This window comes from Lasiodiplodia theobromae, assembly GCF_012971845.1.
Source record: "Lasiodiplodia theobromae strain AM2As chromosome Unknown scaffold_2, whole genome shotgun sequence".
In the NCBI taxonomy this organism is placed as follows: Eukaryota; Fungi; Ascomycota; class Dothideomycetes; order Botryosphaeriales; family Botryosphaeriaceae; genus Lasiodiplodia; species Lasiodiplodia theobromae.
In genome coordinates, this window is record NW_023336495.1 from 194,633 (window position 1) to 219,760 (window position 25,128).

Below are 25,128 nucleotides of genomic sequence, written 5' to 3' on the forward strand. Positions count from 1 at the left end.
GTGCCGGAGTTTCTAGCTACATGGGGTAGTTGCGGGCGGCTGTGCCGCATCGCTTGAGAGATTAAGCGCCCTTCAGCCTTGCAGTTCTGTGCTACAGAAATAAGATAGCTCGCTCTGGCCCCATCACGGTTCTTACAGCCTCTCTTTCTTCCTTTCACATCTTTTACAGTGTCGCAGCAGGCCTGCATTCCACCCAGAGCTTCCCTATCGTAACCCTAGCCGGAGGATCCGCCTTCAGCGTGCAGTCGCTTCAGTTCAGGCCTATAATTCTACTACTGTTCCCCCCACCCTTAAACTATGCCAACCGCAGCATCCAAATGCTACTACCCAGACGGCAGCGTAGCCAATGGCTTGCAACCGTGCATCAACGCCACGAACACCGACTCCGACTCGCACGCAGCCTGCTGCGACCTTTCCACCTCCGTCTGCACCACCACAGGCTACTGCTTCGCCGACACTGGTTACCTCTACCGCGGAGGCTGCACGGATAAAAGTTGGGACGACCCCTCGTGTGCGGCAAAATGCAAAAATGGTGCGTAAAAGAAGTCCTCAATTCCGAGGGAAGAGAAATAAGAGCAACAATTTTTTGGTATCGAACAACACCATGCTGACGCTTATCGAACACAATCAACAGACAACCCAAGCGGCTTCTCCAACATCTACCAGTGCGTCGCCGGCCACTGGGACCTGGACCACACGTCCTGCTGCGGCGGCAACACGCAGACGACGACCAGCTGCTGCGAGGAGGCCGACGCCAGCTTCTCCCTCCTCCCCGGCACGCCCTTCGGCGCCCTCGAGGCCTACGAAGCCATGCTGTCTTCCGCTTCTTCTTCCTCTACCTCTTCCGCGTCCGCGACGGCAACAGCCTCGACTCTCGCTTCTACGACCACCGTCACCGCCTCGGCAACAGCGTGCGCGACATCATCGATAGCAGCAGCAGCGGGTAGCAGTTTTGGCGGTGGCGCGAGCGGGGCGACGGTCGGCGCGGCGACGGGCGCATCGCTGGGCGCGCTGCTGATCGCGTCACTGGCCGCCTTGGCGCTGCGTGAGCGCCGGTGGCGGAAGCGGCTGGATAAAGAGCAGCAGCGGCAACAGCAACAGCAGCAGTATGCTGCGTTCGGGCAAGGATATCCGGGGGGCTTGCCGAAGCAGCCGTATATGACCAGCGAGGCTGACGGGCAGCAGCTGGTCGAAGCTGGGGTTTATGAGAGGGGGGTTAATGAGAGGGGGGTTAATGAGAGGGGGGTATATGAGATGGAGGGGAATGGGGGCGGGAGGGTGAGGTGGTGATTCTTGTCGCCATTGCTGGTGTTTCGGGAGAGGCGGTGCGTGTGGGCTGGGAGTAAATGTGCATATGTAGTGTATAATAAGGGGATACGGTATGGGTTTCGGGTATTGATTGGGACCGGCGACGGCTAGTTTTTTTGAGGGACGACGAAAATGTGGCATCAAGGCAACGTTGATATGCGGAAATGAAGTAGCCTCTACAGGCGTTTGGGTTACTGACTACACTTCGAACGCCTGAACGTCATCCAACAATACCATGGTTGTTGTCAACCTCGAGAATGCAGCATTAAACAATGACACTGTTACATACACTGTAAAATTCATTCTCGTGATAACATTTCAAGATTTCAATTAGGGTCCGATCAGCCTTGTGTTGGGCTCTTCACACTACGGACCGCCCTCCACACCTCGAACGGGACGCCACTGCGGCGCCACCCGTGTGCAACTTGCCAACAACGGCTACATCGCACTAGCAGATGTCAGCCGCCGAGAAGCAATATGGTACCATACCCGCTCTCTTGCAGAAGCCTCTGTGGTTGAAAACGTGGCCAAGCAAAGTGTTTCTGAGGTCAAGCTCCAGTGACCGATGCTTCATTAACAGCCAAAAGGTTGCCTGGTTACATGTTCACGCGGAACCTGTTTAATGAACCGACTTTCTGGTATTCTCGTGCAATTTAAGCAAGGCGTTCCTTCCATTCCCAGACGAAAGTGCTCTCAGACAGCCGAGGTGGACCGTCATGTAATACAATCTTCTTTCCTCACACAAGACATCTTTCCAATTGAGACGCTTGCAAGGAATTAAAAGATACCATTTCCATTCACCTCCGTCTCCGCCATTCCACCCCAGCTGTCTACTGACACTAATACTATACTGCTCAGTCTCTGTAGAAGAGGCATCAGGGAAAAGGCAGGATGTGTCACACGAATGGCAGTTGAGAAGACTGCAATGGAAGTACGGTAATACTAGGTTTCACCACTCTAAGCTGGTGCACCCAATGGAAAATATCCCTCGCCATTGAGCTAGCCGTTGCGTGGAGTTGCGAGAGCGGCGAATTTGTGATGCAACTGCATATTCGGCCACCTGAATGCGAGAAGATAGCTGGAGGTAATGCCAGTTCATTGACGAGCTTGTTAGGATGGATTGGCAAGCATCAACATTTATCTAAATCATTGGAAAGCGTGGTTGATTCGTGGTGCGTTCGTAAGGGCCGGCGATTTTGGCTCCGATGACCAGGATCATGTTTGTTATCACACCATGAATGAGGGTCCTAAAAACATATGATCAAGATGAACTCGGTTAAAAAGTATTGAGGGTCAACAACAATGGCACAGTGGCATAGGAAGTTAGCAAAGATCCTGTAGGATATTCCGCAGTATTGAATTCCCCAAAATACTGCAAGGGTTTGTTCTAGAGCAGCAGGAAATACGGACCCATCCTCGAAAACCGGCCACGGTGTGCGACACATCCGTAGCGATTGGCGGAGCGTTGATGGGGCGAGAAATCCTTCGCTGCAACCGAAGCTTGGCGCCAGGAACAGGACGAACGAGCTGGTAGTAGAAAGGGGCTTCGTTTTCCTGCGAGTGGTTGAAGATTCGAAGCCGAATGGGAATGATGCAGATAGCCGTTAAAGCATGTCGAAATAAGGTGTTGATCAGCGAGCAGCGGCCAATGAAGGCTTGCGTAATCGGCGTTGGACAAGCTTTGGTCGCGGGCGCTCGGTTGGGGCGTGCCGGGGATCTTTCGACAATCTCGTATCCAGCTGGCCAACTCAATCAGCGCGGAACTTCGGGAGTCTTTCGAGCGTCCGAAAAAGGATACGCCCCGGCCCAGACGTGTGACTGAGAATTAAGCACCAGGACATGCTTGTTTCCTGGCCATGTTTGGATATCTCATAAAGTGCCCCCAATTTCCTCTTCTTCGAGTGCAAGCCACACGGATTTGCAAGAACATTTCAAGAGCAATGGCACCGAAGATTATTCAGCTCGCCGCGTTGTCGGCCCTGGTGGGTTTCGTTGCTGGCCAGAATGCAACATGTAACTTTCGCGTTCCAACCCGCCTTCCCTGTGATCTGGCTTGGCTGACCATACATACACAGTGTGCTCCAGCGCCGCGACCAAAACCATCAGCAGCCAAGACGACGCCGACAAGCTTGGCGCAGCTTGCCCAACATTCACTGGCAACGTCCTCCTCGTCGACGGGCCGCTCTACTCACGCGTCGCGTTGAACGGCATCGAGGAGATAACAGGCAAGCTCACCGTACACGACTGGATGGAGGCGAGCAGCGACTCGCTCGTGCGCATCGGCGGCAACTTCGAGAACATCAACTCGTACACGTGGGATATCATCTTCCCGGCCCTCGAGTACGTCGGCGGCAGCATCATCTTCACCGAGGAGGACCAGTACCGATCGAGCTTGCAACGCGCCCTGTTCCCGAGCCTCAAGCAGGTCCATGGCGACCTGCTCATCACCGGCAACCACTACTTCCAGGAGCTGCAGGCGCCGAACATCGAGCACATCAATGGCCTGTTCAAGATGGTCAACCAGCAGCAGATTGCGAATGTGACGATGAACAAGCTCGTGACCGTCCAACCGGGTGGAATCCAACTCGCCGGTTCATTCGGAGAGTAAGCCAGAACTCCTGACACGAAGGACCACTTATCACGTTCTAGTACTAACAGGGACCTACCTTTTTCTCTCTAGCGGCATATACTTTGACTCTCTAAAATCTGTCTACCCCAGGTTCAGCATCGTGTCCACGGGCTCCGGAAACTGCTCCGAGTGGGACGCGTTGCGCCAACCCGGCGGCGCACTCGCCAACGTCAACTACTACCACTGCCAGGGCGGCTGTGAGCGCCTCTACGGCGAAGAGTGCTACTGCCCGGGAGCCAACTACCCATCTCAAAGGTCAGTAATGAGAGTGACAGGCTCTTTCTTCTCCGCATTCCTACCCGGCGATTACCGCAACTTCTTCTGACTGGTCCCGACAGCTGTTAATTCCTACTTATCGATCGACGATGATGACGGCATTTCTATCCCACGCAAAGCTTGGGAGAATGGAAAATTCTTTAGATTGAAGTTACTCGGAGAGCGGGTCCTGTTGACTAAAAGCCTAGTCTTGTTAGATCTGGCAGTAGTGACGTGGGTATCATGAATTCTAACGTATATCTAAGTAGACCTGGCAATTAAAATGTGTAATTCATTAGGAGAAACTCCATCTTCATCTAGCAATACACGAGGAAATAGGACATGCTGATGCACAACTCCGGGCATTCAATGCAAGGGTATGAAACAGGGAGACGAAAGAAAAAGAAACAATACGCCACTCTTCGTATCCACGTTAGTACGCCAAACCCTCGCTAAACTACCTCACAGTGCTACCATAATACCCCCGGTTGTGCGTCTCAAAATACGCACTGTCTTCACCGTACACACCGTGGTGGTTCTGTCCCCCGACATATGCGTCGTCCGCCTCACGCCTCTCCCGTCCGAAGCCATACGAATCCGGATGCGCAAGCATTTGACTGATTCCCTTCGCCACCTGCATGACGGACAGCAGCAGCAGCAGCGAGAAGAACGTCGTCAGCACCAACTCCGCAATCCTTTGCGCCATGAACGCATGGCTGAGCACCGACCGGCTGGTAACCCCAAACACATCAAAAAACGCAAAAAACGTAATCACAACCCCATACGCAAACAGCGACCCGCACAGCGTCCACCCCCACCCCTTCAACCCCCCCGGCACCGTCCGCCACCGGCTCGTCGCCGCACTCAGCGCATAGGCAATCCGACTAGCAGCAACGACAGCAACAACGAACCAGCACGTCGTAATCGCCATGTACACGTAGATGTACTGCGGGAACGCGGAAAAACTGCCGCGCGAGTAGGGCCGGTTGTAGTTGTCGATGGCGGACTGGTAGGCCCAGATGAAGAGCGCGAGGAAGACGACGGTGAACAGCGCCATGAACGCCTGCAGGCAGCCTGCAGCGTTGTACCACGTGCTCCTGCCGATGTCACCGGGGTCGCGTAGCCGGTCGAGGCCGCGCGGGATGGCGAGGAGGACGGTGGCCAGCAGGAAGTTCTTGGCGATCCAGAAGAAGACTTGCGCGACGATGCTCATGCGGTAGGCGTCTACGATGGTGAAGCTGTCGGCGCAGCCCATCATGAAGAATTCGATGAAGATGATGATGATGTAGCTGGGAGGGGGATGGTCAGCAGGGGTCGTTGGGTAGGTTTGGGGAGGAGTGGTCCGGGCTTACAGGAGCCAGAAGTGCAGCGTGATGCCAAAATTGTGCCATTTGAGGACTTCGAACTGGTTTGGGGTTCTTCCCTGTGCTCTGGCCCACATTACGAGCAGGATGATCAGAGACACGATCTCGAGGGCTTCGACCGCAACGAAGGCTCGGCTGTATTCATCGTCGAAGAGGCCATAACATGCCCAAGAAGTGCCGGAACCGTAGCGTGGCATGGTCGAGATGTTGCTCGAGGGAAAACGCAAAAGCGCGAGTCCAACACCAAGGCACGCCGCCGAGAGATATATACATGTTCCTGTGGGGGCTGAAGACCTTCAGGAAGCGACGTGACACCGCACACTTGCACGATGGCGGTGTTGCAGGACAGGCGAGTAGGCACAAGCCACACGAAGCCGGCGCCCGATTGGCTGCGCCCTGCCAATATTGCTCGATGCGGATACGAGGGATTTTTAGACCGAGCTTGGCGACAGCCACCGCAGTGCCGTTGCCGGGCGCATGATCTCCATTCGAACTGCCAACCGGCCACAAAATCCGGGCCCTCACTATATTTAGCTGCGACAGGCCCAAAATCCGCCTTGGCCAGGCAGCAGTGGTATGATGGAAGCAGCCTCACGCCGGTCAGGAAATTCGGGATTTGCCCAGGCGCTTAAGGTTGTATTTAACCGCAATTTTCGGCTACAGCCGAACCACGTGTGCCATGTGCGAATGGCCGGGAATAACTCTAACAATCTCACTGCCTTATTGCCGTTGAGCCATCGCTTTCATCCAAATTTGCTACGCCATCTCCAATTCCCTTTCTTCTGACTCACTTTTGTGTTGGCAATTTTGGTTCACGTCTCACAGTCACAGATTGATTTTGTGCAATGTTGGTTCCTGACTGTGGCAGACATGGCCATCTGTGTTTCTGCTGCGCCCGTCGCTAAGCAATACAAAATATTCCCATGTGCTCTCTCCGTTGTCCAAACCGCCGAATTAATTATGCAATGAAAGAGAATCTACCCCGCCCAACCTCTCATGCTATCACCAATTATACGAACTAAAATTGTATGGAACACAAGTACCCGAGTCATCGTATTCACCATTCGGACACCTCATAAACCTCATCCCCTGCGTAACGTTGACAACCATAGAAAACTCCATCCCTCTAACGACCTCAAAGAACCAAGGGGCGTCATCCCCTTCTGTAACGGCGTAATACACTGGTGAGTCGTATTTGGGCATAAGCGCTCCTGTCGGTCGTAGCACCCACGGCATCATACCATCCTCATAGGCCTTCGCCATCTCTTCAATGTCGGCGTAGTCAACGTCAATCATGGCCGTCAGTTGGGGCTTGTACGGATACGGAAGCAGGAAGTTGGTCAGGTTGCCCTGTCCGAGCCTGGTCTCGGTGCCATTCTCGTAAATGTCCACCTTGAGCGTCAGACCCGAGGAACTGTCGTAATAATTCCTTCCCTGCTCGACTTGGGGCGTGTTAGGACCCGCGATGAGGCCGCCTGCGGTATAGCCCTGGAAGTTGAAGAACCGGGGATACCTGGTCCCGTCTCTTTCGATCTGCTCGGGGTCGCTCAGGTTCCACATCTCCGGCCAAAATATATCGTAGCGGCTGATTCCGCCGAAACCTGCGCAAATATCAGCTCAGGGCTTCTAGGAAACGGGGAATCGGACTCACCGGGCATCATTATCTTCTTCTTGAAATGGACCCTGTACTTGGGCAGGTACGTGTCGATTTTCACTTTCGTACTTCCTTCGATCCACACAAAGAATTCCTTTTGGTTGATCATGCGTTTGAACACCTCCACTGATAATTCGTCGTCGTAAAGGAGGCCTTCAATGCTTTGAAAGACTTTGGGCTGCCAAATAAGCAACCAAACGTCATAGACCTTTGTGAACTGCTCTGTGGCACCCTCCAGTGTGAATGTCAAGCTTCTGAATTCGTCGAAATTCAGGTACTTATACTGGCTATCGTTGTTCCACAAGGCGTCACTCCAGTCGAACCGGGCGGTTACATCAAAAGTTGTGCCAGTAAAGATTGTCAGGTCCAGTGTGGTGTTGGCTCCACGCTCAAATTGCAAGGCATTGACAATCCCCTGTGCGCGGGCTTTCATGATGCCGTAGATGCTGTCAATGGTCAGCTTTGACGGTCAGTGGGGACAGAGCAGCTCACGTCGCAACTACGATGGCAGCTGCAAGGATTACTGAGGCAAGCATCAGCCACTTCCGATGATCTACCACCCATTGCTTCCACGGTGGCAGCGGCTTCGCCAGCGCAGGATCCTTGGCCGTGTACGGTGGCGGCTTCAAGACGTATGCGGGAGGCGGTTCCGACGACTCAGTGCTTCTGGGTCGATACACGCCTGCTGCTCTATCATCGTCCAGATAGTCGTATTCCTGCAAGTTTGCAGTACTGTTGCTCGGTCCGGCCTCAGCAGTAGTTGGCGACGCGACATTCGCCAGTTCAACATCCTGTGCGCCCGGTCCTGAGGTATGCGGTTGCACCGTCATTATGGGAGATGGTTCAGTCAATGCGGCCGTGAAGTGTCATCAGGGATAGTTCTGCCGATAGGGAAGCACCCGGATTGTGGGTGTCAAAACGGTGTGGAGAGAAGCCTTCGCAAGTACCTGCGGCAAAGTCCCAAGGCGAGCCTTTTATCTGGGTGGACATGCAGGCCTATCGGCAGACGCCACGAGCTAAATCTGTTTTCAGGACTATGGCGCTTGTCGCTTCCAAGCAATACGACCGTTCGGCTGATCAGAATCCTTCCCGCCAAGCTTAAGCTTATCATTCAACCAGCCTCGCCAAAAACCCACGATAAGTCGATCTGCAACTCTGCCGTGAGATTTATTCTATTTTTCATCTTCTTCTGCTTCTTTTGCAAGTTACAAAATAATTTTCCGAAAGGTAACATTCTTGTACTTGAAAGAACAATTCGATGTTCTGATTTTTTCTTGCATGCCGCGGTTCCTGCGTGAGCCTGCCTAGGCGAGAGGTCTCGTATTCATGTTCTGGCCCCGTAGGATGCATCTGCATCAGCCACAATTCGGGCACTCGGAAGCCAATTGTCTCGTGAGAACGAAAACGTGGTAATATGCACGATTGCTTGTTCTAAAATTTACCACGTACCGATCACCAATAGAAAAGCGCATGATGGTCCCGACTGCCCCACATGATTCTCCACGTTCCACCTGCATTCTGGAAATACATCTGGAAGCTTAGCTGGAAATGCCATTTAATATAGGCAGCATGCCTACGAATGGACAGAGAAACTGAAGTACTGCGTCGTCAAATGCCACGAAATTCTTCCGCGGAGAATCTACCTGGAGATAGTACCTTGTGCTCAAGGCCTATTCTATTTTTGTTTACGTGGACGGTATCTAACTATTTAACCCTCAAAATGCCCCAGACATGATTCTGAGAAGACCGTAATAACCTTAGAGAAAGCGTTTGCAAACCGCTATTGACCACGTTCATCGAGTCATGCCTACAGATATGACAAGCTGAACAACAGCGGTCGGCCCGTGCTCCTTCGGCCCTGACTTACCCAATACGGCCCCATTACCTACCGTAAACAGCAAGGCCTCGGCATCCTTCGCGGCTGCCTAGCGGCGGTACATCGAACCATTCCCGCCTCCACCAGGTCCATGCGTTTGTAACCGCACGGCAGTTTTATCGTGGGTCCACGATCTCAAGCGATCACACGTTAGTAGCATTGGAAAAAGGCCAATGCACTCAGAAGCGTTCAAAACGATGCAAAACGCTACTTTCCCGCTTTCCACTTTACCCTGCATCCTCCGGCGCAATCACCTTCCATAACATCAAACCAATCATGCGCGCAACAACGACCCTCCTCTTCGCCGCCGGTGCCGCCGCCGCCACCCAAACCACCACCGGCAACCTCACCACCACAATCTTCGCCAACTACCTCATGGGCTTCGGCGCGCCCGTCGCCTCCATCATCGCCGCCGACCCCCCCTCCGCCGGCGGCGCAGTAACCTACCTCCTCTGGTGCGGCGACGCCTACGCCGCCGAGAACGGCGGCTCGTGCGACTGGGACTCTCCGGGCATCACATTGACGGCCGGGCCGTCGACGTACGCGTGGACGCAGGCCGTCGACCCGGAATCCGTCACGATCCCCATCTCGCAGGTCGTCGTCGATTGCAAACTCGAGGGAACGACGAGGGCGGTGTGCACGCGGCCGAACGATGTCGACGTGTGGAGCGGCGGGAAGTACGTGAGCCGCACGATTACGGAGACGGCGACGGCGGACACGCTGACGGGGAGCGTGATGGACTTGATGTGGGGGCCGCTCACGGTGACGGCGGGGCTGGAGAAGTTGGCTGCTGCTGCTGCGGGGGCAGCTGCGACGACGACGGCGGTGGATACTGCGGCGGCGGCGGCGGCGACGAGTAGCACCACCAGCGGGACGGGGAGCAGCAGCAGCAGCACCACGGTGGTACAATCGACATCGACGTCGGGGGCTGCGGTGGCGAGTCGGACGACAGGTGGGTGTGCGGGAACCCTGTGGTTAAAGTATGGGGTTGGCTGATGTGTGATCGCAGATACGCGTATTTCGGAGGCTTCTAACACAGGAACTGCTTCCGCGGCAGCGGCTTCGTCGACCAACGGGGCTGTTCGGTTCGATTTGTCTTTTGCCGCTGGAGCCGCGGCGCTGTTGGTTGGAATCGTGGCCCTGTGAAGTGGAGGTCAATTGCATGAAGAAATAATCCTTCCGAAGTTTATTTAAGACACATGGTCTTGGGATCGGATGATTGGACTGACTGAAATGGCAGTGTTCCCAGGCATCCGACCCGGAGGGCTGGATAGGCCGGAGAATAAGTGGGTGTGGGGTCGCGCATTGAGTATCGATCTTCATGAACTTAACCGGGGCCAACAAAACGTGTATAATTTAGGGCTGGGCAACGGATGGCATTTTCCTGTTTAAATAGGGCTGAGTCAGAGCAGATTTCCTGATGAAGTGAATGGAAATTCCTAATAGAGTGAATGGAGGAAGAGGGCTTCCAGTATTTCAGCAGCGTGCCGTCCGCGGTTCTAGTCCAGTCATGAGAACATCCACTTCGTTCAGCAAGCGGCAGAGCAACATGAATGGAACAACGACTCCAAGAGAGACCAGAACGATCCAAGTAATCGACGCCGAAAATGACCCACCGGAGGAAATAATCCCCCTCAGCGACCTCGACAACGTCTATGTGAGGGTATACGTCCCCATCACTTCGACCTACAAGCTCGACGATGACGTTGACCGGGAGCTTGTCATCGAGAATCTATGCAAAGGACTGCAGACGACAACAAAGGAGTACCGGTTCCTCGGTGGCCACGTCTTCGAGGGCCCAGATGCAAAGTCCTTCGTCAAACGCAGCCCCGCCTGGCCCACCCTCACCCTCCACATCAACCACCTCGAAGCCACCTCCTTCCCCAGCTACGCCGACCTCGAGCGCCGCGAATTCCCCTTCTCGGACCTCAACGAGCGCCACATGGCCCCGGACTTCACCCTCCCGGCCGACCCCAAGACCGCGCCGCCGGACCAGGGCCTGCCCACCATCCTCGCTCAGCTCAACTTCATCCGCGGCGGCCTCATCCTCGGCACAGCGCTGCACCACCAGTGCGTCGATGCGAAGGGCGTCGACGTCGTGCTGGCGCGCTGGGCCGCCAACACGCGCGCGCTCTTCACCGGCGTGCCGGCGCCGCCCTTCGACCCCAGCTGCCTCGACCCAACTCCAATGAGCTCCAAGACGCCCTTAGCTCCAGAGCGGATCCCTGAGGTCGAGCGCCGCATCCGCTCGTTCAAGTACGTCCCCGTCCTGCCGCACAGCGGCGAGTACGCGGCTCCCGTGCAACTAGCCCAGTCCATCTTACACCTGCCGCGCAGCCGCCTCGCCGCGCTGAAGGCGTCGGCAGTCCCGCCGCAGCATAGAGAGGCGGCGCCGGCAGCGGCAGCGGCGGACAAGTGGGTCTCGACCAACGACTGCATCACTGCGCTACTGTGGCGCTGCATGACGCGGGCACGCCTCCCCTCCCCCTCCGCCGCCTCCGCCGCCGCCGACCCGGACAACACGTCCGTCCACATGCACATGGCCGTCGACATTCGGCCGTACACGGACCCGCCGCTGCACGGCTCCTACCCGGGCAACGCCGTCAGCGTCTCGTACGTCTCGTCACCCCTCTCGTCTCTCATCGACCCTTCCCCCTCCGCGTTCGCGGCGGCGGCGCAGGCCATCCGCGCCACCGTCGACGCGTGGCGGGCGCCGGGAATGATCAAGGACACGCAGGACTACCTGGCGTCGTTTCCGGACGACCCGGCGGGGGTAAGGCAGACGTTTACGTTTGCCCCCGGGCAGATCGCGACGATTGTGACGAGTTGGAGTGTCATGGCGGCGTATCGGGAGCATGATTTTGGGTGGGGTGGGTTGAGGGCGTTGAGGTTGGCGACGGGGGCGTTTAATAATACTTTTTTTATTTATCCGAGGAGGGTGAGGGAGGGGAGGCAGGGGGAGGATGAGGGGACGGAGGTGTTTGTGGCGATGGAGAAGGGGGATATGGAGAGGTTGAGACGGGATCCGGAGTTGTTGAGGTGGGCGGAGTTGAGGGCTTGTTGATGGCAACGCCCGAAGAGCTCCGTGTAGCGGGTGGATGGGAATTCGATACCGCTCGGGAATCGTTTGCATGAGTGTTTATCATACATACCCTGTCGCTGCTGCTGCTACTACAACAACTACTACTATTTTGAATCAAATTGATGCAAGACAGTATTTTGAAAAACGTGAATACCAGTAATGAGTTATCTTCACAAGAGTAAATACACACCATCTATAAAACTGAAATACTCAAACGAGGGAGTGTCTGATAAAGGTTGAGTGTCGCATTCTGAGATCCTCTATGGTCCTCTTGATATACTTAAATCTGTATATTGTACACAGAGTTACATCAAATAGATCGAAACCGTGCTCCATGTCCGATAGTCTCATGACACAATCATAGTGTCGATGCCATGCATCGATTCTGGGAAGCGACAACGCTTCCCCATACATTTGTCCCCAAAAGGACACTGATGTCCCAAAATGCACTGTTGACTGTCACACGCAAGTCCGCTCCTGCATGGAGTCAGCCTCGCAACATGCGCGAGAGCATTCAGCTCGTCTCCACTCAGTCTCGCCCCATGGTGGTGAGTGCAATTCTCGAAGCGGCATTCGCCAAAGAGGTGGAAGAAATTGCAAAGCTTGCGTTTCTGTAGCATCTTTGCTAAGTGTTGGGAGTACTCCAAATGACGGTCGATCCTTTGACCCTGCGCATTTCGGGCAATTGGCTGCCATATCGGAGACGGAATTTTGCTGTCTTGAATGGGGCTGGCTTGCTGCGGAACGCCTGCCGCAGCAACAGCTGCGTATCTGGGCGGGCTGCCATACGGAGGGCTTCGTGGACGGGTCGTGAGTTTGCTGGACCGGAATATTGTTGGAAAGGAGTGTGTAGGGAAAGCCTCCGTCAAATGCAGAAGCTCACTGGCGAACGGTGGTCCCTCTACAAGGGTCACGAGTTGTACCGCATCTTTGTCCGCCTTCAAAGGCGCAAGCAGCCGAGCATATCCATTGTCGGCTGAGCACGCAAGCAGGATGTGCTTGCAGTGGACGTTGGATATATTTGAGCGGAAAGTCTCTGGAGAATAGTCAGTGCGATCGTCTGTTAGCGGGTTTGGTTTATCAGCCTTACCTTTAAGTTTATCGTCAGAGCATTCTTTTCCGTCGCCGGCATCAATGAAGTCACACATCGGATGACCCATATTAAACCCACGCATGAAAGACCAAATATCTGACGGATCAAACAGAATGCCTGCGTTGTAGTATGCTTGGCCCAGGCCCTTTACGTTTGCATAGATGCGGATGTGAACAGAGATTCGGGCTGGAGCGTAGGCAACGTGTTCACTGAGAAACTCCCTGACACCATTAACAAGCATACCAGCTGATTCGGTACCACCAGTAACACCCCGTCTGATGTGCTCGTCCTTGAACTGTACACTACCGTCAGAGTAGCCGAGTAAGGTTCCGACTGTTGTTTGATGACTTACTAGGACACAGTCTCCATCAACTAAAACAGAAACATATGCGCCATCGTCCTGCATTCATATTCAGCTGCCGGCTGTATTTTTAAGTGGATGAAAAATACTCACGTGCTTTTGCTGCAATCTGTTTATCAAATCCTCACTCTTTTTGAATCTGTCAAAGTGATCTTTAGCCTCAAAGTTGGCACGCTCTGCTTCGAGCTTCAATCGGTTCACTTCGGCCAAAAGGCGGTCATTATCCTCACACAGCTCCTATACATCTGATTAGCTTGTTCTTTGGCTCGCATGAGCACTCTCACCTCTATGAATTTGTCTCTCTCGCTCTCAATTGCTTTCCATTCGTCAACCTTTCTTAACAGTTGCATCTTCGACATTGCTACGCCAAACAGAGGTGATGAACTTGATAGATACCAGGCGCAGGCGATACCATTGAGGTGGCCTGTGTTTTAAACACATATAAATACTCGAGTTTAGGGAACGGGAGCTCAAAAATGTGGCGATCCGGGGGCGCGGTACTGCTGTGCCGCACCACGCGCGCGCGTGCATGCAGTTGCATGGCGCAGCTTGCATCGCCACAAACACTGGGTCTGCATGAAACATCGGCAGCGTCCATTAACGCCGCGTGATCATACATCATACCGTGGAACCAGCTATGCGAATGGATTTTTGTTGGATGTGGGGGCAAAGAAACGCGAAGCGGCACGGTGTGTGTCGTGTGATGCTGGACTCACTAAAATAGTGAGTGACTGCGCAATCTATTTCTAAAGTAAAGATTCTGCGCCGCATGCGCCCGAAGCTCGCTTGAAGCGCTGATCCAGTGAAGCAGCGTTCTATACTTGTATGCGCAGGCTGTTTCAAGAAGCACTTTTACAATGCCAAACGGAAGTTGACTTCCGAGCGCATTAATATTTCAGCCAGTGCTGTTTCTAACCTCCTTAGAATCGGCAAGATGCAGTCTTTAATCATCCTTCCCCACTGCAGAAATCATCAGCTGTCTCCAGTAGACATGCATGTAAACACCTTCTCGATTTCCCGGTACATAACTCCTCAGCTTATCTGGATCCGACGGCCTTGAACACCAGCCATTCAAGACGAGAACTTAATAAGTGCAGATCTGGATAGAAGGTGGAGTTCGCCCAGTTTTCCAGCTGTGCTTAAGCAATCAGGGACTCAGAGGTAGGTTATTCGAAACGAATGAACAATAGGGTGCTAAAGAAAATGCAGCTTATGGCACGAAATGAAATACGCTATGTACAGCGGACTACCTCAAACGGTACGTTTTCCCTCCATGGCCTTTCTCAGCAAGCTTGCCTTGGGCAGGACTCCAGAATTCTCAAAAGCCTTGAAAGTCTCGGTCCAAACATCATACGCGAAGTCCTGGCGCTTCCATCCAAGTCGTCTCGCCTTGTTCATGCAGCCCCAGATAGGCCATTTCCTGTACATGGCCCACGACCACATGTCCCACGTGCACCAATCAAACGCGTCGGGGTTTCCGCCGTACTTTTTCACGATAGCCAGCCAGACGGGCTTTTTGTCCTTGACCCACTCCGCTGGGGTCACCGGCAGGAGCTCGTTTCCTTCCTCGGGACCCTTTTTCCCTTCGTCAGCCTGTGAAACTGAATGAAAGAGTCTGACTGCTGAGGCACTTACCTCGAGGCCAAAATAACTGGCAAGCTGTGGGAAGAAGTAGCGCCACATGATAAGGTCTCCAGTAGTGCAGTTGAAGGCCTCGTTCTTCGTGTTGTCCTGGGTCGTTGCCCAGACCGACAGGTCCGCCATGGCCGGTGGGTACGACACATCCTCCATGGTGTTGTACGTAAATTCATTTCCGGGAAACTGCACCTTCGAACCTAGCTCAACGTGCAAAATCAAGTAGATTGCCAACGAGAGGCCCATGGACATGCCGTTGGCTGGGGACTGTTAGCTGGACTCTTCCGTGGAGCTGGTCTAACGAACTCACCTTGCGGCACATATCCGATGACGGCGAAAGGCCGGATGATGCTGTACGACCACTGACCGCCGCTAGCGGCTTGGGCTGAAGCGAGGTAGTCTTCCTGTGGATAGTAGAAGTTTTCACCCTTGTCGTCGTAGCGGGGTAAGTCCTCGGTGTGGGGCACGGGCCGCCGATGCAGGTGCGTGCCATAGTACTGGCAGTAAACATTAGCTGCGGTTTTATAGTTCACATGGGATAACCGACCTTCCCGCCAGTCTGCAGGCAGACTCGCTCCAGCTTCGGGCAAGCCGCCCTCACAGTGTCGAGAAAGTTTTTGAAGAGAGGAACGTTCTTCTCGGGTAGCTTAGAGAGATCCGGGTGGTGCACGTAGGACGAGTAGTAGACGTGAGTGACATCTTTGCAAATGGACTTCAGGGCCTCGGTGGTTTTCTCAACGGGGTCAAGAAAGTCGACGGCCACAAATTCGATGCGCGCATCGTACCAGGGATAGACCATTGGTCGACGGGAAGAAACAATGATTTGGGACCTTCCTGGTTAGCAATGGCGGCAATGAGACAGCTGCATCACTTACCATTCGCTCTTCGGCTGCTGCAGGAGATGCTCGACTATGGCGAAGCCGGTGATTCCGTTTGCGCCGCTGACAAAGGCGACTTTGGCTGGCTTTGAGAGACTCATCGTGGAATTGGTTTTCGAATGATTTGGTCCAGAGAGCAACTCGTGCAGTGTCCCTTTATATACTCGATTTCTCGGACCCATCCAACATCCGGATGACCTCTTGGCGAGATTCACATCTTTCTACCATGGTCGTATTCTTCTTGGCATGTGTGGGTCTTGTATACATCGTCCTGCACGGCTCCACAGAATTAGTAGTATTCAGGAGCTCCGTGTAGAGAGAACTTGGAAGGTGGGTCGCCTAAAATGTTAGGTAGTGGTCGGCCCTTTTCGGACTAAAGGTCTTGGCTCTGCCCCGGCGTTTCCTACGAAAAGCAGACGGATTCCCACCTCCGCACTAAGCTCGCACACCGTCAACATGCTGCCCGGCAATGTACCAATACTGACCACGTGTGCCGCTTGCAGGCGGCGCAAGGTCCGCTGCGACAAAAAGGACCCTTGTTTCAACTGCACGCGCTTGCGCGTTGAGTGTGTGTACACCGAGAGACGCCGGACTCGCAGGCCACGTGCGAGGCGGTACCACGAATTGGTGGGACGGGTGAGGGATTTAGAAGAAGTCGTTCAGTCTTTGCAGACCGGTGAAACAGTACCAGAAGAGCAAGTAACCGACCAACATATTATTGAGGTAAACACGAGCTCTGAGAAGGCAGACTCAAGCTTAGACATGGCCAACAGAGTCTGGGCTATCACCGAGAGCTCTGGAACGCTGGAAGTCCACCAGGAAGGGACCAGGTATACTACGAATGGCAGTCTGGCAATCATCCATGACGAGGTAATGCCCACAATATTCCATCATCGATGCACTATGCTAAGTTTGCTGTTTGTGCCAGGTCGAGAAGCTCGAGACGGTGCGCGTCGAGAAGGAGGAGGCGCATGCCGAATTCGTGTCCCGGAAAAAAGAAATCCCCACCGTCTTCGAGTCCATCTGGAGTCAGGGTGTCCCACATGAGGGGCTGCGCTTGTACCTGCCACCAGCAACCAGAGTCCGGTTCTATTTGGACATATACACTGAACGAGTTGATCCATGCATCAAGGTTCTGCACCTGCCGACAGACTCGGTGTCTTTCCTGGCATACGAAGACGTATCTACAAGAACTTCCAAGGCTCCCTCATCTCTCATCTTTGCCGTGTGCTACAGCGTTGCTGCTAGCCTGTCCGCCGAGGAATGCGAACGTGAGCTCGGCGAAGACAAGCGCACATTGCTTCAGAGATACAAGCTTGCCAGCCAACATTCGCTCAGAAATGAGGGCTTGCTGCGGACCAGAAGCATATCTGTTCTACAGGCGTTCGTAATACTTCTATGTAGCATGCCTGGAAACGAGTCCGAGGATATGTGGCCGCTATCTGGGATGGCAGTGCGGATTGCCCAGCAAATGGGCCTGCACCGCGATGGCAGCCACTTCGCACTTTCGCCCTTTGCCATTGAGATGCGCCGTCGGTTGTGGTGGCAAATCTGCTACTTCGATCTCATTATATCCGAGCGCTGCGGTATGGAATGTACGACGCTCGACATGAAATCTGACACGAACTTCCCACTTAACGCCCGCGACAGCGATCTCAGCCCGACCATGCAGCATCCACCAGAGCCCTGTTCCGAGTACACAGAGGTTACATGTGGGCTTATATACTTTGAGTCGGTTCGCCTTCTACGACGCATGAAAGCAGGCACTGGAGGACCTGCAGAAAAGGAACGATACATCGAGGAGTTTGCTGATAATATCACCAACACCTACCTTCATCCCAGGAATAACACCCATTGTTTGTTTCCCGTGGGCACGGCCACGTTTCGCTTCATGCTCTCAAAGCTTTGGCTATTTCTCTATCGGCCGTTCCGGAGCTTCCGCCGCGGCCTTGAGCTCCCCAAAGCGACGGTAGACAGGCTTTTTGTGGGCTGCCTGGAATGCCTCGAGGCTTGGCGGACCATAACTGCTGATTCACGCATGGCTCGTCGGAGTGTGCTTTTCCGGCTGCCTCGCCTGTGGCACCAGCTGTGCTACGTGGTCCTCCAGCTTTGCGAAGGAAGAAACGACGACCTGGCGAAGCGGGCGTGGGAGACGGTTGCAGATGTATCATTGCCGCCACTGGATAGCGTCCCAGACTCGACGACGGCCCTTCTATTACGTCCGTTGCATAGGCTGATGGCTCATGCACGCGAAATTCGAACGGGCGCGGCGCGTGGCGATCAAACGGGGAAGACTCTCCGCAGCCAAGAACAGACGTCATGCCCGACTGAAAATGAAGCCACAACTGAAAGACAGAACATGGATATCACGCCCGACTTCAACTTTGGTGACATCACTACGCCGTGGCTGGAATGGCAGGCTATATGGGATGAGCTTGACCGGGAACCGATGTGGGGGGGAGGCGTGACCTTCAGCCAGTAGGGTTTTTGCCGGGTGCACTGAGACCCATTTCAGCCCCAGAGCACGATTAGACTAGCGACGTAGTAGACACAGTCATAATCGAAAGAAAAATCGATCATTTTTGAATGACTTTTGGATAAATTCGATCGTTTACTCAGACTCACGATTCACGGCGCCTATGCTACCCGAACCAAGGACCCCACCATAGACAGCACTAGGATTAGACATCCCCATGGACAGGACCCGGTCAGGGAGACGTGCATGTCATTGAAATGGTGACGTCAAGTTCACCCCGCAATCCAGGGGCTATCTCGGTGATGTAAAAATAACCGAACACCGAGCGATTCTCTGCTCGGTCGTTGTAAAACCACCGAACCGAGATATCGAACACAACATCTAATGCTCATAATCTTCTAGCTTATAAGCCAAATGCTATCCTTTACATTTTCTATTCTTCATGTACGACGAGAACACAACGAGAATGGAGCAAAGCGAGCTATTTGACCCGAATTTGTCAGTCTTGACGGCAAAAAATGTTGCCTCAGGGCTGCTGATATTGGTATTGTCTCAGCCACCAAATAAAGCAGGCGTTCGCTAACACTTCCAATTAGCTTCTAGTGCATTGGGCTGGATATCTGGTGCACAACCTTTACCTCAGCCCTATGGCCAAGTATCCCGGCCCGATCCTGAGCTCCCTCACTCAGGTCCCATATTGGTATCACTGCATTCGAGGAGATCAAATATACTGGATACACCAACTCCACCAAAAGTACGGCCCTGTGGTGCGCGTCAACCCCAACGAACTCAGCTACACGGACGGTCGAGCATGGAAAGACATCTTCGGGCACCGCGTAGGCGGCAAGCCCGGCAACGGCAAAGACACGCGATGGTACAGCCCGCCGTCAGCCACGGGCGGACCGACGCTCCAAACCGAACACGACGACGCCATGCACGGTCGCGTCCGCCGCATCTTCGCAAACGCCTTCTCGCACAAGGCGCTGGTGGAACAGGAGCCTCTGATCCGCCGGTACGCCGAGCTCCTGGTCTCCAAGACGCGCGAGATCGTGAAATCGTCGAGTTCCGCCGTCGACCTCGTGCTGCTGTACAACTGCACGACCTTCGACATCATGGGTGACCTAACCTTCGGCGAGCCGCTGCACCTGCTCGAGGACTCGCAGCTGTCTCCTTGGATCAAGGCCGTCTTCTCGAACGTCAAATCGCTCGACATGGCCCGCGTCGCGCGCGAATACACCTGGCTTGGCCCTGTCTGGAGACGCCTGATCCCCCGCTCGCTTGCCGAGTCGCAGAAGCTGCACGTCCAGAACTCCAAGGACCGCGTGACCCGCCGGCTGGCCAGAGCTCGCGACGACGATCATAAGGATATTTGGAGCTTGATCCTGCGTGATGGCGGCAAGCTCGATGAAGCTCGCATGCATTCAAACTCGACCTTCTTCATGCTGGCTGGAACCGAGACGACGGCTACATCGCTGAGCGGCCTGACGTATAATTTGCTACGCAACCCAGACAAGATGCGCAAGCTGGTCGATGAGATCCGCGGCGCGTTTTCTGATCCGAAAGACATGAATCTCGTGAACCTGCAACAGCTGCCGTACCTACATGCTTGCATAGAGGAGGGGCTCCGGATGTACCCGCCAGCTCCGATCGGCACGCCGAGAAAGGTCGCCGCAGATGGAGCCGCTATTTGTGGGAAATGGGTACCGGGTGACGTATGGGCTTTTTCCTCCTGCACGCCTGGCTTTTCGATAATACTGACGTAGTCATCAGACCAGAGTCTATGTCCATCATTACGCCGCTTACCGTTCCCCCTCTAACTTCCGTAATCCCGACGCATTCGTCCCGGAGCGTTGGATGGGTGCTCCCGAATACGAATCCGACAAGCGCGACGTTTTTGAGCCCTTCTCCTACGGGCCACGTAATTGCCTTGGTAAAAAGTAAGTTCAGAGAGGGACAGCCTTTGTCATTTTGGAATGGAGCTAACTCGCGTCTTGAAGCTTGGCGTATCATGAAATCAGGTTGATCTTGTCCATGATGCTGTGGACATACGATATGGAACTATGCGATGATTCCCTTACCTGGTCTGACCAGAAGGTGTGGACGTTGTGGGACAAGCCGCCGCTGTTTGTTCGGCTGACTGTGCGTCCCGATATGCCTCTTATACCAGGCTCTAGAGTTTCCGCATAAGTAGATGTTGCAACCTGTACGATTGCAGCTGTGTATATAAATTAGTTGTCTGCGAAGGGGGTAAAGGCACCTACCCGGAAATTCCCCTCTGACTTCATTCCACTCGCTACGGTGTCGGTGTATCCAATTCAATTCATCATCGGTTATTCTGGAGTTCGAATACAGATTCGGGATGACGTAAGGTACATGAGATGTTACGCTGTTGTAGCCGTAACTAGCGTGAGATTGGTGCTTCTGGCGCCGATGCGGGTGCAACGTTCTTGACCGTCAACTTTCCATCAGCAACGAGCAGCTACCTCACGCATCTTCTGCCCGGCGAGAACACCGTGAAACGAGAACAAGGAGGTGGCGGCAGATAACGTAATCTCGGAATAGTTGGTGTACTAGTGAAGATCGCTAACTAGGGTCTGAGGAGCCGGATAAGTAATCTTCGGCCCGACACCGGTCCACGATTCCACGGAGAAGGTTTCTCGGGAGATACGTTTCGTTGGAACAGCGCGCACCGAGGGCGCACAACTGACAGTTCCATGGACACTTTCTAAAACTTTATTTCACAGCGGGGTGCGACTGATGATATGTGTACTTTTTATGCCCAATACACTCAATAAATACGGCTGGTTGGGCTAAGCCTGATGCTCGCCACCCAGAAGAAAGATGGTGGACTTATACTGCATCAGGTACTTTCAGCACGTAGCCAAAGTGAGCCATCAGAACACGTAGATTTCATGGCTAGTTGAAAATGCGGTTACACTACGTTAGGCGAGGCGGGGTCCGTGAGGCTGAAAAAACTACCTAGCTCCTAGCATCGGGCATACCAGTCAAATTCCAACGAACCCTGGATATACTGCCCATTCCAAAGAGCCACAACTCATCCAGTTCAGGCCCGGCAAACTGAACATTGTTGACCATGAAGTCTGTCTGGATACGGACAAGAAGCTCTCCCCACTCACTGATGATGTCGACACTACAACGCTCCGCGTCAGCCTTCTACTTCAAGAAACCGAGGTGCACATGCAATCTTACCCAGTGCCTGAAGCTCCGACCAAATAGCCGTTGCCAGCGACGTGGAAGCCATCATGTCCAACCGACTCCGTGCACCACATCGGCCGCCTATGGGTGAGCCACTTGCCCGCCGGGCTGGGGTTGGTGTTGAAGGCCCACAAGCAGTGTGTGTTGGTGGAGCTGTAGACGATTCCGGAGATGGTATCGTTGACGATGTCGTTACCACCGTCGGTGACGTACAGCATGCTTCCGTCAGGCGACATGCCGATGCCGTTCGGCTGATTGATGGTGTTGTCCACCACTGACACGGCTCCGGTGGAAGGGCGAAAGCGCCAGGTCGACGGGTGCAGGGCGGGTGTGGGAGAGTATCCCATGGCCCATCCGTACCCTAAACAGGGATAAGCATATGCATTTATTAGGGGGATGGGATAGCTTACATGGGTCCGTGAAATAGATGTCACCGTCATTGTCGATGACGAGATCGTCTGGGCTGTTGAACTGAACACCGAAATAGTTGTTCACCAAGACAGAACTTTTTCTGGTGATAGGGTCCAGCTCGTAGATCCCTGGTGCCTGACCGACGGTTTTGTTGTTCGGTCCGCGGGCCTCGCCTGAACCAGCCACGGCCCAGTAAACCTTGCCATTCCGATAACGACCCCCGTTCACACCCCAAACCGGTGGATCGGCGTAGAAGGTCTCCAGTCTGGGTTTGGTCTCGTTAAGGTAGATGATCGACTGCGGGTAGACGTCGGGCGAGAAAGTCGAAAAGATGATGGCATTCAGCTCGGGAACATAAACCGGCGCCTCCTGAATCACATTCGGAGTCGTCGAGAAGATGTGCTCCAAGGACGGGGCATCACCCAGAATCTCGCGCCCACGAGGGTCAAAGACGACAAAGGATGCATTCTGAACCGCCGGAGACAAGAGATCGGTTGAGTTTGCTGCAGTAGATTCTCCCGCTGTTTCAGAAAAAGGGTACTCCATAACGGAATCGTAACGAGCCACGCAGGCTATGCTCGCATTGGTAGCCTCATTGCAAACTCTTGGGATGCTTGTACGAGTAGAGTAAGCCCCGGACAGTAACGAAAGTTGAAAAACAAGTGAGGTCCGCATCTTGATTGATCTGGAAAGACGGATGGTGGAAGGAATAAAGAACGCAGCCCTGAACCGTTATATAATATATCGTGTGGAGCATGGTGCAAGTTCCGGCTGCGGCAGCCCCGGAAACGGGCGCCTGATCCACTCCTGAGGCCAAGGCCACACGGACATCTCACAATTAAAGCGCACAAGATCCACCCCATAGCCCTAAGCTCCATTTGAGCTAGCTTTCGGACTTTTCACCGAACAGTCATTCCTTTCCATAAGGCCATCTGCATGATTCGAGCACTACTGTGGCCCTCTCTTGGTAGTATTCATGTGGCTCTCTAAATACGCTATCGAATTCGTAGAAAGACTGGGTGTACTTATTTCCCATTAGCAACAACGTCTCTCATGCGAGGAAGAATGCCAGCATTTTCCAAAGACCGGAACGTCTCGATCCACGAATCATACGTGTCATCGATGCGGTTCCAGCCGAACTTCCGTGCCTTCGCAGTAGTTCCGATGGTGAGCCAGCTCTTGCCCGTCGTCCACATGAAGAAGCCCCAGGTGCCCCACTCGATAGCTTGCGGGTTTCCGCCGTACTTCTTCACAATCCTCTCCCAGACCGGCTTCTTATCCTTGGCCCACTCATACATGTCGAGCTCGTTGTCCAGCGTGTTCGCCTTCTCCTTGGTCTTCTCGAACTTGAGCTCCGGGACCTAGGAAGCCTGTTAACGGGATTCGGGCTGTGGTTAAAGGGGTAGGGGTGCGTACGTGCAAGCCAAAGTACTTGGCGAGTTGCGGCCAGAAGTACCGCCAGACGATGACATCGCCGTTGCAGTGGTTGAAGGCTTCATCTTTGCAGTGGTCTTGCGTCACCGCCCAGATGGACATGTCGGCGATGCTGGGGGCGTATGACATGTCGTCAATGCAGTCGTAGAAGTATTTGTTGCCAGGAAACATTCCTTGTTCGCCGATCTCTCGGCAGATGAGGAAGTACAGAGCAATGGTCAAGGCTTCCGACATGCCGTTGGCTATCGCCGTATGTGTTAGCTGCCGACAATCCATATCTGACACTGGTACCGCGGTGCTTACAGTGGGGAGTGAACCCAATGATTCCGTTCGGGCGGATGATGTTGTGAGACCAGGTGCCCCGCCTCTTTTGGACCTCAAACATGTAGTCTTCTTGGGCGTAGTAAAAGTTGTAGCCTCCGTCGTCGTAACGAGGCATGTCTTCGGTAAGAGGGACCTGAACCGGACCGAGGTGGACACCGTAATGCTTTGAAGTAGAAAGGTCAGCAACAAACAACTAACAAGCTTGCGAATCAAAAATACCACATACCTTACCGCCAGTCTGAAGGCACACCCTTTCCAAGTTGGGACAGACGGCGTCGATGACATCAATGAAGTTCCTGAAGAGCGGGACATTCTTATCCCTGAGCAACTTGAAATCATCCTCATGGATGTACGAGGTGTAGAAAGCGTGGGTCACATCTCTGCAGATATTCTCGAGTTTTGCTGCAACTTGCTCCTTCGGGTCAAGGAAATCCACAGCAACAAATTCAATCCGAGGATCAATCCAGTAGTTCGGCAGGGTACGACGAGAAGAAATCACGATCTTGCGCCTGGAATGAAAGATCTGGTTAGCCACCAAGGAATTTATAGAGGTATGAGTGTTGGATTACCATTCCGTCTTGGGCTTTCGGATCAATTGCTCCACAATGGCATGGCCACTGATGCCGTTGGCGCCACTCACAAATGCCACTTTGGCAGTGCTTGGGACGTAAAGATCAGCCGCTTTAGCAGTGTTAGGGACGTAAAGATCACCCATGATGTATTTTTCTTTCTGCTTTTGAGTGAGCAATGAGAAGATGAAGTGTTTTGAATGGTAGCAAAATTGCCTCTGTGAAACACTTCTTTATATACAACATTCGTATCTCCTCCGATGGAGTATCACCTCTCACGAAAATCCATAATTCCGTCCGGCCGTTTGGTGGGCAATAGTTGTGGAGCCTCAAGTGTGGATGACCCGACCAGAAACGCCGGTGACGACCTATGTGGAGTCTCTGCTCCCGAATGGAGTTTGGGGATCTGCGTAAGTGGTCCGGTCTGTGGTTCGTAAAGGAAACAGAAACGGGCTAGCCATCCCCGTAGCCTACTTTTGCCTCCCTACAGCATTGTCCCGGAGTTAGGCCATCCACGCTATGACGGCCGTGGTGGGGGGCACGTTCGGCTATACGTGCGCGGT

The 25,128-nt window shown here is 53.8% G+C and overlaps 12 protein-coding genes across 12 annotated transcripts; 6 read left to right on the forward strand and 6 right to left on the reverse strand.

Moving 5' to 3' along the window:
• Nucleotides 1-297: 297 nt before the first annotated feature.
• LTHEOB_588 (uncharacterized protein) lies at nt 298-1,290 on the forward strand (the record flags this gene model as incomplete). Its single annotated transcript, XM_035515073.1, has 2 exons — nt 298-532; nt 635-1,290. The coding sequence occupies 2 exons, from the start codon at nt 298-300 to the stop codon at nt 1,288-1,290; spliced, it is 891 nt and encodes a 296-aa protein (XP_035369347.1).
• A 1,958-nt stretch (nt 1,291-3,248) lies between these two features.
• Nucleotides 3,249-4,282, forward strand: LTHEOB_589 (Cell wall protein ecm33 precursor; the record flags this gene model as incomplete). The annotated part of the gene is made up of 4 exons (XM_035515084.1): nt 3,249-3,321; nt 3,384-3,912; nt 4,028-4,192; nt 4,276-4,282. The coding sequence occupies 4 exons, from the start codon at nt 3,249-3,251 to the stop codon at nt 4,280-4,282; spliced, it is 774 nt and encodes a 257-aa protein (XP_035369348.1).
• A 367-nt stretch (nt 4,283-4,649) lies between these two features.
• On the reverse strand, nt 4,650-5,753 carry LTHEOB_590 (RTA-like protein; the record flags this gene model as incomplete). Its single annotated transcript, XM_035515096.1, has 3 exons — nt 4,650-4,923; nt 4,978-5,481; nt 5,545-5,753. The coding sequence occupies 3 exons, from the start codon at nt 5,751-5,753 to the stop codon at nt 4,650-4,652; spliced, it is 987 nt and encodes a 328-aa protein (XP_035369349.1).
• An 805-nt stretch (nt 5,754-6,558) lies between these two features.
• Nucleotides 6,559-8,040, reverse strand: LTHEOB_591 (Nad-dependent epimerase dehydratase; the record flags this gene model as incomplete). The annotated part of the gene is made up of 3 exons (XM_035515107.1): nt 6,559-7,157; nt 7,208-7,656; nt 7,703-8,040. 3 exons carry the CDS (start codon nt 8,038-8,040, stop codon nt 6,559-6,561), a joined length of 1,386 nt encoding a protein of 461 aa, XP_035369350.1.
• Nucleotides 8,041-9,362: 1,322 nt separating this feature from the next.
• Nucleotides 9,363-10,232, forward strand: LTHEOB_592 (GPI anchored cell wall protein; the record flags this gene model as incomplete). The annotated part of the gene is made up of 2 exons (XM_035515118.1): nt 9,363-10,038; nt 10,096-10,232. 2 exons carry the CDS (start codon nt 9,363-9,365, stop codon nt 10,230-10,232), a joined length of 813 nt encoding a protein of 270 aa, XP_035369351.1.
• Nucleotides 10,233-10,635: 403 nt separating this feature from the next.
• On the forward strand, nt 10,636-12,150 carry LTHEOB_593 (Transferase; the record flags this gene model as incomplete). Its single annotated transcript, XM_035515129.1, has 1 exon — nt 10,636-12,150. One exon carries the CDS (start codon nt 10,636-10,638, stop codon nt 12,148-12,150), a length of 1,515 nt encoding a protein of 504 aa, XP_035369352.1.
• Nucleotides 12,151-12,793: 643 nt separating this feature from the next.
• Nucleotides 12,794-13,981, reverse strand: LTHEOB_594 (uncharacterized protein; the record flags this gene model as incomplete). The annotated part of the gene is made up of 7 exons (XM_035515140.1): nt 12,794-12,987; nt 13,052-13,204; nt 13,259-13,447; nt 13,505-13,556; nt 13,614-13,661; nt 13,716-13,859; nt 13,907-13,981. 7 exons carry the CDS (start codon nt 13,979-13,981, stop codon nt 12,794-12,796), a joined length of 855 nt encoding a protein of 284 aa, XP_035369353.1.
• An 892-nt stretch (nt 13,982-14,873) lies between these two features.
• On the reverse strand, nt 14,874-16,236 carry LTHEOB_595 (Nucleoside-diphosphate-sugar epimerase; the record flags this gene model as incomplete). Its single annotated transcript, XM_035515151.1, has 5 exons — nt 14,874-15,197; nt 15,258-15,517; nt 15,568-15,754; nt 15,805-16,087; nt 16,133-16,236. The coding sequence occupies 5 exons, from the start codon at nt 16,234-16,236 to the stop codon at nt 14,874-14,876; spliced, it is 1,158 nt and encodes a 385-aa protein (XP_035369354.1).
• Nucleotides 16,237-16,897: 661 nt separating this feature from the next.
• Nucleotides 16,898-18,617, forward strand: LTHEOB_596 (C6 transcription protein; the record flags this gene model as incomplete). The annotated part of the gene is made up of 5 exons (XM_035515162.1): nt 16,898-17,005; nt 17,064-17,406; nt 17,590-17,840; nt 18,243-18,299; nt 18,492-18,617. 5 exons carry the CDS (start codon nt 16,898-16,900, stop codon nt 18,615-18,617), a joined length of 885 nt encoding a protein of 294 aa, XP_035369355.1.
• Nucleotides 18,618-19,258: 641 nt separating this feature from the next.
• On the forward strand, nt 19,259-21,157 carry LTHEOB_597 (Cytochrome p450 protein; the record flags this gene model as incomplete). The annotated part of the gene is made up of 4 exons (XM_035515173.1): nt 19,259-20,311; nt 20,382-20,548; nt 20,609-20,750; nt 21,017-21,157. The coding sequence occupies 4 exons, from the start codon at nt 19,259-19,261 to the stop codon at nt 21,155-21,157; spliced, it is 1,503 nt and encodes a 500-aa protein (XP_035369356.1).
• Nucleotides 21,158-21,590: 433 nt separating this feature from the next.
• LTHEOB_598 (Calcium-dependent phosphotriesterase) lies at nt 21,591-22,784 on the reverse strand (the record flags this gene model as incomplete). The annotated part of the gene is made up of 3 exons (XM_035515184.1): nt 21,591-21,762; nt 21,822-22,188; nt 22,238-22,784. The coding sequence occupies 3 exons, from the start codon at nt 22,782-22,784 to the stop codon at nt 21,591-21,593; spliced, it is 1,086 nt and encodes a 361-aa protein (XP_035369357.1).
• Nucleotides 22,785-23,263: 479 nt separating this feature from the next.
• On the reverse strand, nt 23,264-24,711 carry LTHEOB_599 (Nad-dependent epimerase dehydratase; the record flags this gene model as incomplete). The annotated part of the gene is made up of 5 exons (XM_035515195.1): nt 23,264-23,599; nt 23,655-23,914; nt 23,976-24,159; nt 24,223-24,505; nt 24,566-24,711. 5 exons carry the CDS (start codon nt 24,709-24,711, stop codon nt 23,264-23,266), a joined length of 1,209 nt encoding a protein of 402 aa, XP_035369358.1.
• Between the last annotated feature and the right edge of the window lie 417 nt (nt 24,712-25,128).